Below are 17486 nucleotides of genomic sequence, written 5' to 3'. Positions count from 1 at the left end.
TTCAGAGATGTCTGCATTAGTTTAGGCAGTAGTTGATAAGGACCTAAATTAAGCCAGTGGCAGTGACAATAGATAGAAAAGGCCAGATCTGAGACATATTCAGGAAATAAAAAACCAAGAGGCTATGGGGCTGGGGGGAAACACACTCAGGATGACTCCTAGATTTCTTGTTTAAACTGGGTAGTTGGTGCTACCACCAGCTGAACTATGTGTTACAGAAGAAAGAGCAGGTTTGGGGGAGGGGAGAAAGAAATAGAAAATGAATCGCATTTCAGACATGTGGCGTTTGAGGTACCTGTGGGACATCCGGGTGGAGATGTCCAGTAGGCAGGTGGAAATACGGGCCTGGAGCTCGGGGGAGAGGTCGGGGCTGGAGATATAGATTTAGGAGTCATCAGCATATAGGTGTTAGTTACAACCATCGGAGCAGATGAGAAAAAAGTGGCAGGCTTTTGGCTAAATCACCTGGGTAGGCTATTACATGGATTTACTGGATAATTTCCAATTAACCTGGTGCTATTATAGATCTGGCATTAGGAGAGAAGACAGTTAATGGTTATTTTAAAATATAAAAGCTAGTTCCACATCTGCTTCGTTACAGAAATTTACCTAAGCACAAGTGACATGAAGATCACCCAGAATTTTCAAGGTTCCAGCCTACAATAAAACCTGATATTCTTACTTTAAAACTTTCAAAAGAAAGAAATGGCAATACAGAGCACCCATTCTTACCTTCTTGAGCAGTTGGCACCATCCAAGTTGTGGTAGCTGTTGCCTTTTTAACACTTTCCATCTCACTCTCATCTGTTATAACTTCCAGGGCTCCAAATTCATTTACTCGAAACTAGTGACAACATGGTAGACAAAGAGGCAAAATTTACAAAAGTGTTCAGAAAACAATAATTTAAGGGCTGGCCCATATAGTCTTTAAGAAAAAAATTATGTGTTAAAAATTAATTAAAACAATTATATCTAGACTAGAGGCCCAATGCACGAAATTTGTGCAAGAATGGGCCTTCCTTTCCCTGGCTGCTTGGCACCGCCTTTCTGCTCCGGCCCCGCCTTCCCACACTGCCCAGAGGCCCTGAGCGGCTGGGGCGGTGCAAAACGCGTGCGTCGTTGCGATGGCAACGACACAAGCATCCCGCCCCCAGCCACTCGGCACCTGCGTATGCAAATTAACCTGCCCTCTTTGTTGGGTAAATTTGCATACTCACTCCTGATTGGCTGGTGTGTCACGAAGGTACAGTCAATTTGCATCTTTCTCTTTTATTAGTGTAGATAAGCCTTCTACTGATATTAAACCCTTTGCATTTTACTAATTTTGGAATTTGGAGAAGGGGGATAGAAGAAAGCAGCAAGGTACTCCTTAAGGATATAAACAACCAACCCTGCACCATCCTGTAGAGTAGCCAGCTCACTTATATGGTCTGCAATTTCAAACACCATCTATCCTATCTAATAAACCACCACTCCATCACAAAGATGGCTGCACCCACAGCTGAGGCCAAGTTCCCATAAGGAGCCTTAACAAGCAATCAGCAGGGACCTGAGGCTATGCCCTCCCCCACCCCCGTGGGGCTTGACAGGAGACCTCAGGCCGCCTTCCACACCCAGCAGGGCTTGACAGGGGACCTCAAGGTGTGCTTCCCATCCTGGTGCTGGGCTAGGGGACCTCAGGCTGCTCCCCTGCCCCAGTGCCAGGCCAGGGGACCTCAGGCCACACACCCCCACCAGGTGGGGCTTGACATGGGGACTTCAGGCCACACCCCCCACCAGCAGGGCTTGACAGGGGACTTCAGGCCACACCCCCCACCAGCAGGGCTTGACAGGAGACCTCAAGGTGCACTTCCCGTCCTGGTGCTGGGCTAGGAGACTTCAGGCTGCACCCCCCGGCCCCAGCGCCAGGCCTTGGGACCTCAGGCTGCACCCCCCACCTGGTGGGGCTTGATGGGGGACCTCAAGGTGTGCTTCCCGTTCTGGTGCTGGGCTAGGGGACCTCAGACTGCTCCCCTGGCCCCAGCGCTAGGCCGGGGGCCTTCAGGCCATGCCCCCCACCAGGTGGGGCTTGATAGGGGACTTCAGGCCATGCTCCCCAACCCGGCACCAGGCTGGGGGACCTCAGGCCGCACCCCCCCCACCCCAGCACCGAGCCAGGGGACCTGCCTGGTGGGGCTTGACAGGGGAATCTCAAGGTGCACCTCCAGTGCTGGCTCAGGGAAACTCAGGCCACGCCCCCCGCCCAGGGGGGACCTGAGGCTGCACCCCACTCCCAGTGCCGGGCCAGGGTATCTGAGGCTGCGCCCCCCCCCCTCCACCCCCACCTGGCGGGGCTTGACGGGGGACCTCAGGCCATGCCCCCCACCCAGTGGGGTTGACAGGGGATCTCAGGGCATGTCCCACACTTGGCAGGGCTTGACAGGAGACCTCAAGGCACGCCCTCCCCACCCCGGTCTGGGCTGGGGGAACTCAGGCCACGCCCCCATCCTGGCGCCAGGCCAGGGGACCTGAGGCTACGTTCCCTGCCCGTCGGGGCTTGACAAGGGTGGGACTAGCCAGGTCTGGATCTATCCCAGTGAGGGGGGGGCCGGCCGGGTCTGGGTCTCACGCGATTTTGAAGCGCATGTGGGTGGATGGGGACTTGAATCTGGGTCCCATGTGCCCCAGACTCTAACAGCAGGAAGGTTTTCATATACATTTTACTAATTTTCTTTCATCTCTGACACTTCTATTATACAGAAAGGGCAAATAGCAATATTAAAATATTTCCTCTAATTAATCTCCTTTTAATGTGCATGAATTTCATGCACCGGGCCACTAGTCCTTTCTAATAAAAGAGTAATATGCAAATTGACCATACCTCCGCTACGCCCACCAGCCAATCAGGAGGGAATATGCAAATAAACCCAACCAAGATGGCTGCACCACAGAGAGCAGAAGGGAGGCTTGGGTTTCTCTGGCAATGGAAGAAGCCAAGCTTTCCGCCTGCCCTTGCTGGCCCAGGCCTTCACTCAATACTACAAAGTTTCAATTATAGAAGACAAATAAAGCCCAACAGAAATGGTGGCAGCCACGGAGCTGGAGAGAGCAGGAGAGAGCAGGCTAGGGTTGCCACGGTGATGGAGGAAGCCAAGCTTCTGCAGCCCTGGCCTGCTTTGGCCTCCGCCTAAGACTACAAAGTTTCAACTATATAAGATACATAAATCCCAACAGAAATGGCTGCCACCACGGAGCGAGCAGAATGCTTGGCTCCACTCCAGGCTACAAAGTTTCAACTGTAGAAGATAAATAAATCCCACATACCAGGGCCTCTGCTTGGGTCGCCGGGGGGCATGCCTGGCCTGCAAACCACCATAGGCCCCTCACCCAGGCCGCCCCACACCCCAAGGGAACCCCCACCCTAATCCGGGACACCCTTCAGGGCAAACCAACTGGCCCCCACCCATGCACCAGGCCTCTATCCTATCTAATAAATGAGTAATATGCAGATTGACCATCACTCCAACACACAAGATGGCTGCCCCATGTAGTCAAAGATCCTGCCCCCATGTGGACACAAGATGGCCACCACAAGATGGCCAGAAGGGGAGGGCAGTTGGGAAGGACCAGGTCTGCAAGGGAGGGCAGTTGGGGGTGATCAAGCCTGCTGGGGAGGGCAGTTAGGGGTGACCCGGCCGGCAGAGGAGAGAAGTAGGGGGTGACTGGGTCTGCAGAGAAGGGAAGTTGGGGGGGGGGGGACCCAGGCCTGCAGGGGAGGGCAGTTGGGGGGTGACCAGTCCTGCAGGGGAGGGCAGTTAGGGGCAAACAGGCTGGCAGGGGAGCAGTTAGGCATCAATCAGGCTGGCAGGGGAGCGGTCAGGGGGTGATCAGGCTGGCAGACAGAAGCGGTTAGGGGCAATCAGGAAGGCAGGCAGGCAAGCAGTTGGGAGCCAGCAGTCCTGGATTGTGAGAGGGATGTCCAACTGCCCGTTTAGGCTCGAAGTGGGATTGGGCCTAAACGGGCAGTCGGACATCCCTCGAGAAGTCCCAGATTGGAGAGGGTGCAGGCTGGGCTGAGGGACAACCCCTCCCCGTGCACGAATTTCGTGCACCGGGCCTCTAGTATATATATAAAAGCCAAGTGACTGGAACAACTGGAATGACCAGTCGCTATGACGCGCACTGCGGCCTGCCAACTGTCCCGATTGGGGGCAGGGCTGGCCGGCCAACCTCCTGCGGCCCCTCTCCCTGTCTGGCCCAGTCCCAATTGGTCCCAATTGGGGTGGGCCGGCTGGACCCCACATGTGCACGAATTCATGCACCGGGCCTCTAGTTTTTTGCTAAGACTGATTTTCTTATATTACAGTTTATTTGATAATCAAAATTACAGCTTTCCCAGGAATAAATTGGTCTCACCTAGTTCAGAGAAAAGGAGTATCTCTGTTCCAGAAATTATTACTGGCATATCCATGTCATTATATCTCAAGATGTGAAGTAGGAAGGTGGAAGCAAGGGTCACTTCCTCTTTCTTTCACTGCTCTCTGAATTCTCCATTACATACCCCCCTAGTCTTCCAAAACAGCTGGCAATATCTATGAACAAGTCTCCTAGCTCCAGGCCAATTTTATCACTAAAAAGTAAGGGCATTTGCACCATGTAACATAGAAACTCACACATGAAACCTATTTGTTCATGTTGATCAATGTCATCTTAATCAATTTAATAAATAAATTTTTAAAAAATAGTAAGGGCATTTGATTTTTGGGACATTTTGACTCCAAGTATTGAAAATTTCCTCTCACTGCATGGCAAGCTTCAAATAGTATGTTTCTGTAATAGCCTGGTTGTAGTGTGAGTGTGTGTGTGTGTGTGTGTGTTTTGAAGGCTGAAGGGGCCCCATCCTCTTTGAAACAGCTAGATTTACTCTCATTCATGAAGTTCAAAGTTTTCTGTATTCCTTCTGTTTTCTAATAAAACAGAATGACGTTAGTGATCTTATTTTAACAAGTGATGAAGAGCATGAAAGCTAAAATTCAAAGGGATAATAAAACTTTTTGCTTAAAATTTTTAAGATATTTTTTCACAGAAATATATATGAGCATGCAAATAAATAGTATTTTAAAAAGGCCTTCCATTTCCGAATCCAAACAATTGATTTGGTCAACATGCCAGCAGAGTGTGTATTTTTACCAAACTAGATTCAGACTCAAGTCAGAAAAATCTTATTCTTTCCACCAGGAGAAGATAGCACCTTAAATTATTTTCTGCACATAGTCCACAATTATTAAATGCTTTCCAGACTGAACAAGTTGAATTAGTTTAGGAAAGTGAAAGTAGTCTTCTCCTTATTACATATTTCAGACACAAATTTCTAGATAATGTGTACACTCTACCTAGTGTGTTCACCTACAAATGTCAGTCTGAGAAATCCCAAAAAGTTAACTGGATGAAAAAGACCTAAAAATAACTTCACTTTTTTGGGGGAAATTAATTTTAAAATGATCAAGTCTGAAAACAGAATATTTCAAAATAAAGCTGACAGTACCATCTACTGGGCAAGAGTAGAAAAAACAAGCCTTATAATGATTATTAATTAATGACATTAAAGAATATGATAGAATATCAATTCTAATGAAAAATTCTAAAGAACACACACAAAAAAAAACCCAGGCATAAACCTTATCATTCAATCCAGGAAAGCAATTTTCACTTTTATTATGTGTTGATATTAATTTATATTTATCGGACAGTTACAAAATGGGAGAAATAGCACCAAACATTTACAACATTACAAAGAAAGTCTCCTCGGGCGTAAATTTCTAAATTGCTGCTAAACTACAAACCACCCTGCAATTCAAACACCTAGAACGAGAGCACCGCTAAGTGGAGTCTTCAAATAGAAATTCGGACCTATGACCCCTGGAAGCTTTAGGCTCAAATACTTTCAAAGTTAAAAGGTCATAATCCCACAATACATTTAATTCCAATAATCTTTTCCTTCTCCTAATATTTAATGCCTGTAACTGACCTATAGTTTAAGCACAGTAAAGATGCAATGGCACTTAGGGAAACAGTTGATTCCTGTAAGCCAGGGATCCATGGATGGATGGACTTTAGGGGTCAATGAGTCCCATGAAATATACGCATAACTATGAGCCTGGCACATACATACTTTTCTGGGGATAGGGCTCATAAGATTCACCGTATTTTCAGAGGCATCCTATCACCCTGAAGAGTAAAGAACATCTACTCTAACTAGTTACTTTATCTCAAAAATTAACCTCAAAGTGTTTTTAATGTCTTTTATCATATGCAAAGACACAGGAATCAATTTTTTTTCTGGCTTCTCAATTTGGATTTACCGTTTCTACAATATTGCTATTGTTGTAGAAAGTGTTGGACCACACAGGTTGTTCGGTGCTGTTAACAGGACTGGGCTCCACAGGCGGAATTCCAGCGAGACTGACACCTTCCCCAACAAAACGCTCAGGTTTGCAAGCTGGTAATAAATGGTTTTGGAACCATGAAAACTTGAAATAACCAATTTTATTTCTTTTTTGTTTTTCAAGTTATTAGTTCTTTTAACCTAGAAGTCTAAAAAGCAATGTGAAAATAGTCATTCCATTCTAACGAAGAATATCAAAATTATAAACTTTACAAAGCGCATTATTAAGCAATGGAGCACATCGGCTGACACTGGAACATTTTCTGTAAGTGGATATGATATATCCAGGTCAATCAGAAACAATTACTTCTAAAATATATAAAGAGTAGCAAAGGTTCTGTTTATCTGTCTTGGCTTGAATTGCCTTTAATTGATTCAAGTCTCTATTTTGCTTGTAAAGGCAAAGGGTCTTTGCCTATTTTTGCCTATCTTAAATAACAGATCATTAAAAGACACTACTGAGATTCCTATTTTTGTTTTATGATTTTTAATGCTGAAATCTGAGTTCTACTTACCAATCTGTTTCAAGGGCAAAGATATTTGCTCACTAAACTGGTCTGAACACTAACCAAGGCAAGGCCCACGGTGCACCGGGAGTGCGGGGAGTTTTCTAGTTGGGCTTCTGCATTGCTGCTGCGAAGCCCTGCTCTCAGTTAAATGGCAACCATTCTTCCTAGATAAGATGCTATCGCTCTCAGGAGAGTATCTGCATTTTACTCAGGGACTCTGAAAGCCTGAATCCTTATGGCCCAGAGGAATAATTCTCTGCGGATAAATTTCAGACAGCATGAGAAGTTCAGGTAGAGAAATTGCTTTAGGGAAAGGGAGCCCTACCATACATCTTCTCATTCCACTCACTACCTGCCTGTTCTCAGGGATGGCCCTGAGATATTAATCTATAAATACTCATTTACATTTTAAAAGAACACATTACACAATGCTAAGGTTTTCAAACAGGCAAAGCATGATGTGAGAGAGTAAATTTTGTGATTTATTCAAAGTTCTTTCTAATATCTTACATTTGTGAAAAATTAATTTCTCAATCAGTACTCTTAAGCAGCTCGAATTTTAATAGAAGGAGCAAGTGAATTACAAATCCTAAACAATATAATCGATTGGCTAGCCTCTGAATCTCCTTAGATGGAAAGGGTAGAAAGGGATAAAATCAGTTTTTAAATTATTATTTTAATAGGCATCAAACTATCCACAGTGCATGAAGTGAATTGAATACATGACAACTGTCCAATTAGATGAGCCTAAAAGTAAAATCAAATAACCCAGATTATAAGACCCACTAAATGGCTTAATTATCTGCTTGCTTTAATAAAAGTAATGGGTTATTTACTATTCCTAAAATCCAATGCTTAGAAAACCTTTGGGCAATCTAAATTTCTTAGGGATGGAAATGATACTCCATTGTTAAAACTAACCGAACAAAAGTTACAAATTTTGTCATCTACCTGACACCCAAAAAAGACACTCAGAAGGGATTAAAATGTACAAGGGGATGCAGCAATGAAAAAGGAAGGGGGGGGGCAGTTACACAACATATCGCAAAGCCTGAATAGCTACAATTTAAGACTTTTATGTATACACTAGAGGTCCGATGCACAAAATTTGTGCACGGGGGTGGGGGTTGTCCCTTAGCCTGGCCTGCACCCTCTCGCAATCTGAGACCACTGGCTCCTAACCACTTGCCTGCCTGCCTGCCTGATCGTCCCTAACCACTCTGCCTGCCTGCCTCATCGCCCCTAATCACCTCTGCCTCGGCTCCTGTCGCTGCGGCTTCGTCTGGAAGGACGTCCGGAAGGTCATTCGGCTGTCCAGTCTAATTAGCATATTACGCTTTTATTATTATAGATTTTTTTTTTCAACCACCTCATAACCACCTTATGACATAGATCCCATATTTCCATTTCACAGATAAAGATTCGGAAACAGGGAATTTAAATAACTTGACAAGATTCAGATAGCTAATATGTGGCTGACATTTTCAGAGTCTGAAACACAGTTCCTTCTTTCTCAAAAATCCCAGGACTCTACTTCCAATATATCTAATCCAGATGAACAGCTGAAGAATGTTAAGAGTAGATAAAATCTTTAGTGTTTATTCAATCCCTTATTTTACCAAAAAGGAAACTGGACCAAGGAGACCAACTGACTTGTTCAAAGTCACACAGACTAAAACTAAAACCAAATCTCCTCTTCAGATTTCACTAAACCTCACTAGTATATTTCTGTTAAGCTAAACTCAGAAAGGCACGTTGGCACACTGCACTTATTTATTTACACCTAACCCAACTAAAATCTAAGTATGTTTCCTTAAATAACAGATCCAAATCTCACCAGTGAGAATGAACTAGGGCAGGCTTGGCAGCTAAAAGGGATTGGATTATAAGAAGCCACTATTAGGGGGCAGGAAATTCTATTCAAGATAGCACAGAACACCAAGCATTAGAGAGGTAAGCCAACTAACAGCCTGTTAGAAAGACTGGAAGTTCAAACACTTGAGTGACCAAGTACAAACACAAAGTCCAAAAGGCCAGAGACAGGTTCAAGGTCCCAGAGATAGGATCAGAGCAAAAGCAAATTTGAAATGAGAGGTGAGGGCGGCTGACTTCCCAGATGGGTGCTTGCATAACCATGTTTCGTGGGGCAGCAGATGTGGTCCCTGAGTAGGTTGGGGGTATGGGGGAACGGGGCAGGATGAGCACCTAGAAAAGGAGCACATGAAGGGCTCACTCTCTGAAGAGAGTTCTCATCCACAGAAAAGCAGCCTGGTGTACAGGGGGAACCAGTCATTTTGAACAAGTGATTATATAAAATCCATATTTACAGTGTAAATAATTTAAGGGAGGTAAATAATTCTGTTTATTCAATATTTTAACATTATCCAGTTTTTAAATGAGAAAACTAGGGCCCAGGGAGTGTTTACTTAAATTGATAAAGCCCATTACTACAAAATATAAGCCAGGTTTTCTAACCGACCACTGCTACCTTTGTTGGTCATCAGGAGAGTCAAACCTGAGATGATCCTCCTCGAAGCTGTAACTCACTACCTGCGAAATGAGCACATGCTGCCAAAACACTCCTTAGTCTCTACCCCAAGTGACAAAGGCTTCTGCCAAACCACAAGCATGTCCAACTGTCTTGACAGTTTATTCTAGAGGTCTAAGTAGCATATAAAACATACAGCATTGTGCTTAATGTTTTTATTCTTAGTTTGCGTACATATTCCGCTTTAATTTTTATAATTACATAAAATTGTACATAATAAAGATAGCTTACCTTTAAGTCACTTCCTGGCAATGTACCTACTCCATCTTTCCAGTCCATAACACTGAATACGTCAAACTCTTGACCACTTGTGCTAGAGGCAGATTCAGTCATGATTTATTTTTTTAACCTGAAGGCAAAAAAAAAAACAAGAGGAATTCCACATATAAATCAGTTTTTATTTCAGTGGTCATTACTTCAGTTTCCCTTATTTACATAATTTTCTTGATCATAACATCTCATATCCATAGACCTAGAAATAACTATTTCAGAAAATATCAACACTATTGTATAATGTAATCCATGGTAAGTTATAGCAGAAAAATAGTAATAAAATTTTTAAGTTATAAAGTGTCATTTCTATTCTTAAAAAGAAATTCATTGTTTCATAGCAAACTCACTTAAAACAAAGAATCATGCCCTAGCCAGTTTGGCTAAGTGGATAGAGTGTCGGCCTGGGGACTGAAGGGTCCCAGGTTTGATTCCAGTCAAGGGCACATAACCAGGTTGTGGGCTTGATCCCCAGTAGTGGGCGTGCAGGAGGAAGCCAATCAATGATTCTCTCTCATCACTGATGTTTCTATCTCTCTCTCCTCCTCCCTCCTTCTCTGAAATCAATAAAAATATATTTTTTGGGGAAAAAAACCCCAAAGAATCATGATGCCATCCTCCTATCTAATAAAGAGGAAATATGCAAATGGACCATCACACCGTCACAAAGATGGCAGCACCCATAGCCACAAGATGGCACCGTTCAGCCCCTCCGGAGTCCACCAGTCCTTTCAGCCCCGCCGGGGGGCAGCAGGCGCACTGTGCAACCGGACCCGCCCTCAGCCCCCCAGCCCCCCAGGGCTGGCCTGAGGCACAGGCAGGCCTCGGATGGCAGCTGCCCAGCTGCCCAGGGCTGTCCCGAGGCTCAGGTAACCAGGGCTGGCCGAGGCTTGCACTGCCAGCAGTGGCAACAGCAGAGGTGTGATGGGGGCATCGCCTTCCCCTGATCGCCAGGTTGCCTCCCGCCCCTGAGTACTCTTGGATGTGAGAGGGGGCAGGCCAGGCTGAGGAACACCCCCTCCAGTGCATGGGGCCTCTAGTATGAACCTAATTCCTTGCCCTCTAAATAGTTTTTTTGTTTTGAAACATTGAAAAGAGAATAGGTATGAATAAAGAATAGAAAATGTTAATAAACAGCTGAAACCGGTTTGGCTCAGTGGATAGAGCGTCGGCCTGCGGACTGAAGGGTCCCGGGTTCGATTCCGGTCAAGGGCATGTACCTTGGTTGCGGGCACATCCCCAGTGGGAGGTGTGCAGGAGGCAGCTGATCGATGTTTCTCTCTCATCGATGTTTCTAGCTCTCTATCCCTCTCCCTTCCTCTCTGTAAAAAACCAATAAAATATATTTAAAAAAAAAAAAAAAGAAAATGTTAATAAACAAAAAGGAACTATTTGGATAATAAAAAAGAGCAAGGAATGAATATAATGAATGCACAGTATGATCGATTCTTTCAATAAATTGATTTATTTAATACAGGTGAAATATCTGCCAATTTGATATTCCCGGAAATAGAAAAAAAAGTCTCAACATGTACAGTAAACACCAATAATAATGCTGTGTTAAGGTAACCAATTCAGTTAGCTAAACTATGATGATGCTTAATTTTCATTTTCTAAAAAGCTGCAAAACTAACTTTTGCATAATCATAGTTATTGGCAGTATTTTGTTCTTTGAGACTGTTTTCTGTGCAGTATGGGATAAAACAAGTTATGTTGAGGTCATTGACAAGCAATGGGAAAGATCAATAAATCCTAAATCTAAATAAAAGTGTCAGTATGAATTTGTGATGCATTTTATCTTTAAAAAATATGCATTTTTCTAGCTTTGTCCACTGAAAAAGTCTAGAAACAATCACCCATCAACAGTAACGAGCAGCCCCGAGCTGCGACTGTGGTCTCTAAATACCACTTCTGTGAGGTCTTCCTGGAGAAGGAGGTGATTTCCAGCAAAAAATGTGCAAGAGGAGGCTAGAACATGTGAAACAAAAAGAACAACAACGAAAGTATCAAGGACAACAGAGGTCAGATCGAAAGAACTCGGGAGCAACTGAAGTGGCTCCTGCAGGACCAAGGAAGGATGCTAGCTGCGTTGAACCGAAACACGTCAAATAAGTTTAAATCCACGAGTTCATAATTATACTCAAACCAAACAAAAAACAAACCTAGAACACTTTATTGGCCACCTTTGGGGAGGATATATGGTAACCAAGTCACTATGTGGGAAAATAAACAAGGATTGACCCTGCCTGTATCATGGGACCCATGCAAACTATATCTCAGGGTAACAAATAGTTGGGTGAGAAGAAATTTTCCTTTAGAAAGAATTCCTGCTAATAAACAAAGGAATGTCAGAACTGAAACAGAACCATTTGCAACACATAATAAATTAATGGCTCTAAGAAACAACCATATATGAAGGAGTATTGCCAGGAAAAAACAAAATTGAACCTAATCAGATCAAGTTTATTTACAGAAAATACCAGGAACAAAGGAACACGTTAAATCACACCACAAACATATCAGAAGCAAAATTTGGACTGTCAGAAACTCTTTGGTAACATTTCTCAAAGCACAGGCCACAGACCCTGGGGGGCCCTGAGATCCTTTACAAAGGTCCAAGAAGTCAAAGCTGTTTTCATAAAAATACTAAGCGTTATTGCCTCCCTCACTCGGTTGACATTTGCACTCATGGAACAAAAGCATTAGTGGGCAAAGCTGCAGCCACTGTTGTCTTCACCATCCTGCATTCACAGTAAACAAATGTCAGTTTCACTAAAGACCATCCTTGCTGAAATATTTGTCTTGATACCTGAATATACATCCTACATAATAAAAGGCTAATATGCAAATCGGCCGAACAGCAGAATGGCCGGTCGCTATGACAGGCACTGACCACCAGGGGGCAGATGCTCAATGCAGGAGCTGTCCCCTGGTGGTCAGTGTGCTCCCACAGGGGGAGCGCCACTCAGCCAGAAGCTGGGCTCATGGGTGGCTAGCGCAGCAGCGGTGGTGGGAGCCTCTCCTCCTCCATGCGGCAGCGCTAAGGATGTCTGACTGATGGCTTAGGCCCGCTCCCTGTGGGACATCCCCTGAGGGCTCCCAGACTGCAAGAGGGTGCCGTCCGGCTGAGGGACCCCCACTTCGAGAGCACAAATTCCGTGCACTGGTCCTCTAGTCTTTTGATATTCTGTGTGATGGTAAAGTAAGTACCACAAAGTGGCTGGGCATGCCAAAGCACTGTGGTTGCCTCAAGGAAAAGAGCTGGTGAACTGTTTGAGATACAAGCTGAATAAGCTATTTTGTTTTCCATGGAAAGAGCCATTTTTTATTTCCAAAACTATGTTTATTCAGGTTTGAATATTTGGCAAATATTTTGTCAAAAATAAATGAAGTGAGCCTGTCACATCAAGAAAAATGCTGACAGCATTTGTAGCTAATGATATAATTTGAGCATTCAAGGGAAAATCAGAACTTTTGAAAAACGTGTATCCACCACCAGGAGCTTGAAACTTCCCAATAGCTGAAGACTTTTCTAAGGAGATGGGTGGTAATATTCATGAATACGACTTAAAAATATTTCACAATAAAATATTGTCAACATTTGGAAGCTCTGCGCAACTTGGTGAAGCAGTTATTTTCCAAATGACCAACGCTTAATGTTACAAAATTACGCATGGGTAAAGGATCCATTCAAAGTGCAAGATAGTCCAATAGATTCTAAAGTAACAAAGTATTAAAAGCTGATCAACAGAGCTTCAAATTGCACATTGCAACTGACATTTAAGAAACTACCACTTGTTGCCCTGGCAGGGTGGCTTGAATGTTGGAGCATCATCCCGTACACCAAAAGGCTGTAGGTTGTGGGTCTGAACCCCGGTCAGGGCACAGATAGAAGGTAACTGATCAATGTTTCTCTCTCAGTCTCTCTCTCTTTTTCTCCCCGCCCCCTCCTTTGCTCTCCCTAAACATATCCTAGAGTGAGGATTAAAAAAAGAAAAGGAGCTCCCACCTGTCAAGTTTTGGTATAGTGTCAAAGAAGAATATCCACCATTAAATGAAAATACACCTCCCTTTTCCAACCTCATAAATTTCAACCAAAACAACATATTGCAATAGATTGAATGCAGAAGCAAATATCAGAATCCACCCATCTTCTAACAAGCCAGACGTTAAAGAGATTTTAAAAAATGTAAAACAGTAGTACTTATTTAGTGTGCTTTTAATTTTGAAACTATGTTTGTTTCATTAAAACTGCTTACATACACTAACGTAATGGGCTTACTATTGTTATTTTTAAGTAAGTAAATAGTTTAAATTATGTATTTTAATTTGTAATACAGTAAATATTGATTAACTGTAACTTACACAAATAATGGCACTTTGAGATTTTCAATTATCCTACCATATAGGATAAAAACTTGTTTTATTACACACACACACACACACACACACAAAAAAAAAAACTGGCAAGGAATGAACAAAATATTTGAAAGAGGAAATTTGAAATTTAGATGAAAAGAAATTTAAGAGATATTAACGACAATATCACAAATCAGAGATATTGTTTGATCTCTGATGTCAACTATTTTTCAAAAAATAAGATTATAAAGAGAGGAGGAAACATGAATGCCAGGTGGCTATTTGATGACAGAAATACTATTGCTTTTTCAGAGGAATAATGACAGTGTGTATTTTTTTAAAAGTATTGCACACTATTTTATTGATTTCAGAGAGAGAGGGAGAGACAGAAACATCAATGATGAGGTAGAATCACTGACTGGCTGCCTCCTGCACACCAGCCCCTGTCGGAGTGTGTACAGAAGGAAACGAATCGATGTGTCTCTCTCACATTGATATTTCTCTCCCCCACACACACCTCCCTTCCACTCTCTCTTTTAAAAAATCAATGGGAAAAATATCCTCAGGTGAGGATTAACAAAAATAAAAATAGCAAAAAAGTTAAGTGAATTAACCTGCACTTAGATTCTCTGCCTCATTAAACAGATAAAGATCAGGAACAAAACTGACTTCCCTGTTAAGTGAGGAAGAATGGCAACTTCTTTCTGACAGACAGTAGAGTGACAGAATAATTTCCCCCTGGTGGCTAACCTGGGTAAAACGTGAGTGATCCTTTAAAAAAAGTTTTACTGTTCTTTCTCTATAATTATAATAGCATCAAATCACCAGATAGCCCATGCCAGACATAATATACATACTTTCTAATTTATTAATTAAACCTATGACATTCTTCCAGAAAAAGAACAAAGCAACAGGCAATTTACATCCATTAATTCATGTATTTCCCACAAAAAGTTAAGTTGTATTATGTGTTTAGTCTACATTGAAGAAAGTGAGCCTCAGAAAGGTTCACTTAACTCAGTCAAAACCATAGTTGGTGGTACGACCAGGACTTCAACCCAGGTCAGCCTGATTCCACCCCAGCCTATTTTCTCACGCATTTGTAGAATCCTGTCCCTCTGAGAATCTGGCAAAACCTACTTTTCCTTAAGTTATTCCTTAGAACAGTGGTCGGCAAACTCATTAGTCAACAGAGCCACCAAATATCAACAGTACAACGATTGAAATTCCTTTTGAGAGCCAAATTTTTTAAACTTAAACTTCTTCTAACGCCACTTCTTCAAAATAGACTCGCCCAGGCCGTGGTATTTTGTGGAAGAGCCACACTCAAGGGGCCAAAGAGCCGCATGTGGCTCGCGAGCCGCGGTTTGCCGACCACTGCCTTAGAACATGGCAAATCCAGAAACCAGTCTGCTAGCACCGAAGTTCTTGAATTATGTGCATCAGTGCAACACATACCCTTTTAAAAAATACATGCTATTGACAAAATAGCATTAAGACACATATACAACACAAGTAGATTTTTCATCTTTTCTAACTTTAAAATCTATGTGTATAAAATTCACAACGGCAAAATCCTGTGTCTAGGAAGAGGAACAAAAAGTAGAAGAAATCTAAAAGCTTATACTGTACAAAACCTGCATTACATGTTTTAGAAAATATTTAGAATAAGCCTTTGCTCTATCAAACACTGGTAATGTTACACAGTGTTCTCTGCCCTTAAGACACGTATCTAAAATTTATAAAAACTGTTTCCATCCACTGTTTTATTCTAAGGTTTGTGGACATTTTGTGTAAAGTACTGTAGCATGAAAATATTTAATATGTTGTCTTTCCCATGATCTAATTTTGAAGCCACTGGCTACTTTCACTATCACAATTAGTATGAATAGCTAGGATAGATTAGGTGTTTTTCCACAATCTCTTAATCACACAGAATAGCCAACAACCAATATTATTTTAACAGGAGCTACTTCTATGCCACCCTAAGTTTTTCTCCCTAGTTTTCATCCTCCAAAAGTGTGTGCAAGCATACAAAGTCCTTTCACTCCAACCAACCATGTTTCTAAGAGGTAAGGAGTTTTTTTTTAGTATTAGAAATGCTGCTTTATGCTTTAACTAGTGGCCCGGTGCACGAAATTCGTGCATGGGGGGGGGGGTGCCTCAGCCTGGCCTGCACCCTCTCCAATTTGGGACCCCTCAAAGGATGTCCTACTGCCAGTTTACAGGGATCAGGCCTAAACTGGAAGTCGGACATCCCCCTTGCAATCCGGGACTGCTGGCTCCTAACCACTCACCTGCCTGCCTGCCTACCTGGTTGCCCCTAACCACTCTGCCTGCCGGACTGCTTGTCCCCAACTGCCCCTCCTGCTGGCCTGCTCGCGCCCACCTTTCCTCCCCACTGAGAGCCTGCTCGCCCCCAACTGCCCCCCTACTGGCCTGCTCATTCCAAACTGCACCCCCACTGTCCTGATCACCTCCAACTGACCCCCACTGAGAGCCTTCTCGTCCCCAACTGGCCCCCCTGCTGGTCTCTCACCCCCAACAGCCCCGCCCCCCACCAGCATCACCCACAACTGCTGTCCCATCCTGGCGTGATCACCCACAACTGCCCTCCCTTCTTGGCCTCTAACTGCCTCTACCTCGGCCCCGCCACCATGGCTTTGTCCAGAAGAACATCCGGAAGGTCTCCTGGAAGGTCTCCCAGTCTAATTAGCATATTACCCTCTTATTAGTATAGATTATCACCTGGCACTATCCCATAAATAACCTGTATTCCACAGGCCAGAAAAAAACAGGTAGCAGTTACTCACAATACAAGTCACAATTAGTGTTTCTCACTCTGCAGAAATCCCATCCCAAATCTCTTGTTAATGGTGCTGGGACTTCTTAAGAAAGTGCCTTAAAAATGCACCATGACGTGTCCTCTGTGCTATCAGACAACACCTACCAGTTGCCTCCTAATCTCGTCTAAATTCAAATGGTCTCCAGATGCCCAGCAAATGCACCATTGCAGCTTTTGATTCCCACCAACATACATGCAATGGCTGACAGGAGTCTAAAATCAAAGGGACTGACATCCAGTGTGCTTCTACCGGCATCCATTGTGGATGCCTCATTAAGGAGATGCTTTATTGAAGGCGGAGGTCGTTACTGCTGGCACCTGTACAAATGCATTACACTCCCAAAGACCCCTTTTTGTGAAACAGTTCACTTCAGCTTTTACTAATTTTTATTACAATTTTCTTGCCTTGAGCCTCCAATAAAAAGACCTGGAGGACAGACTAAATGACATACAACACTATCCTCAGAATTACCTCCTGCATCTGTCTCCTGTACCACCCACTGTCTCCAAACCAAAGCTGTGCAACTTGAC

At 43.4% G+C, this 17486-nt stretch overlaps 1 protein-coding gene across 2 annotated transcripts in view; it reads right to left on the bottom strand.

Annotated features, from left to right (window-relative positions):
• L3MBTL3 (L3MBTL histone methyl-lysine binding protein 3) overlaps window positions 1-17486 on the bottom strand; it is a 95185-nt gene that overhangs the window by 61415 nt on the left and 16284 nt on the right. The window contains exons 2-4 of one of the 2 annotated variants that reach the window (XM_080664594.1): window positions 9713-9830; window positions 733-844; window positions 296-370 (exon numbers count right to left, since the gene is read on the bottom strand). In XM_080664594.1, the coding sequence (XP_080520720.1) occupies window positions 296-370; window positions 733-844; window positions 9713-9814 (289 nt within the window). In that variant the 5' untranslated portion in view covers window positions 9815-9830. The remainder of the gene's footprint in view (window positions 1-295; window positions 371-732; window positions 845-9712; window positions 9831-17486) is intronic. The other variant, XM_080664595.1, reaches the window with a different exon arrangement.

This window comes from Plecotus auritus, assembly GCF_963455305.1.
Source record: "Plecotus auritus genome assembly, chromosome: 4".
NCBI lineage: Eukaryota > Metazoa > Chordata > Mammalia > Chiroptera > Vespertilionidae > Plecotus > Plecotus auritus.
The sequence above is the reverse complement of the archived record's forward strand: the minus strand, read 5'-3'. Positions and strand labels throughout refer to the sequence as shown.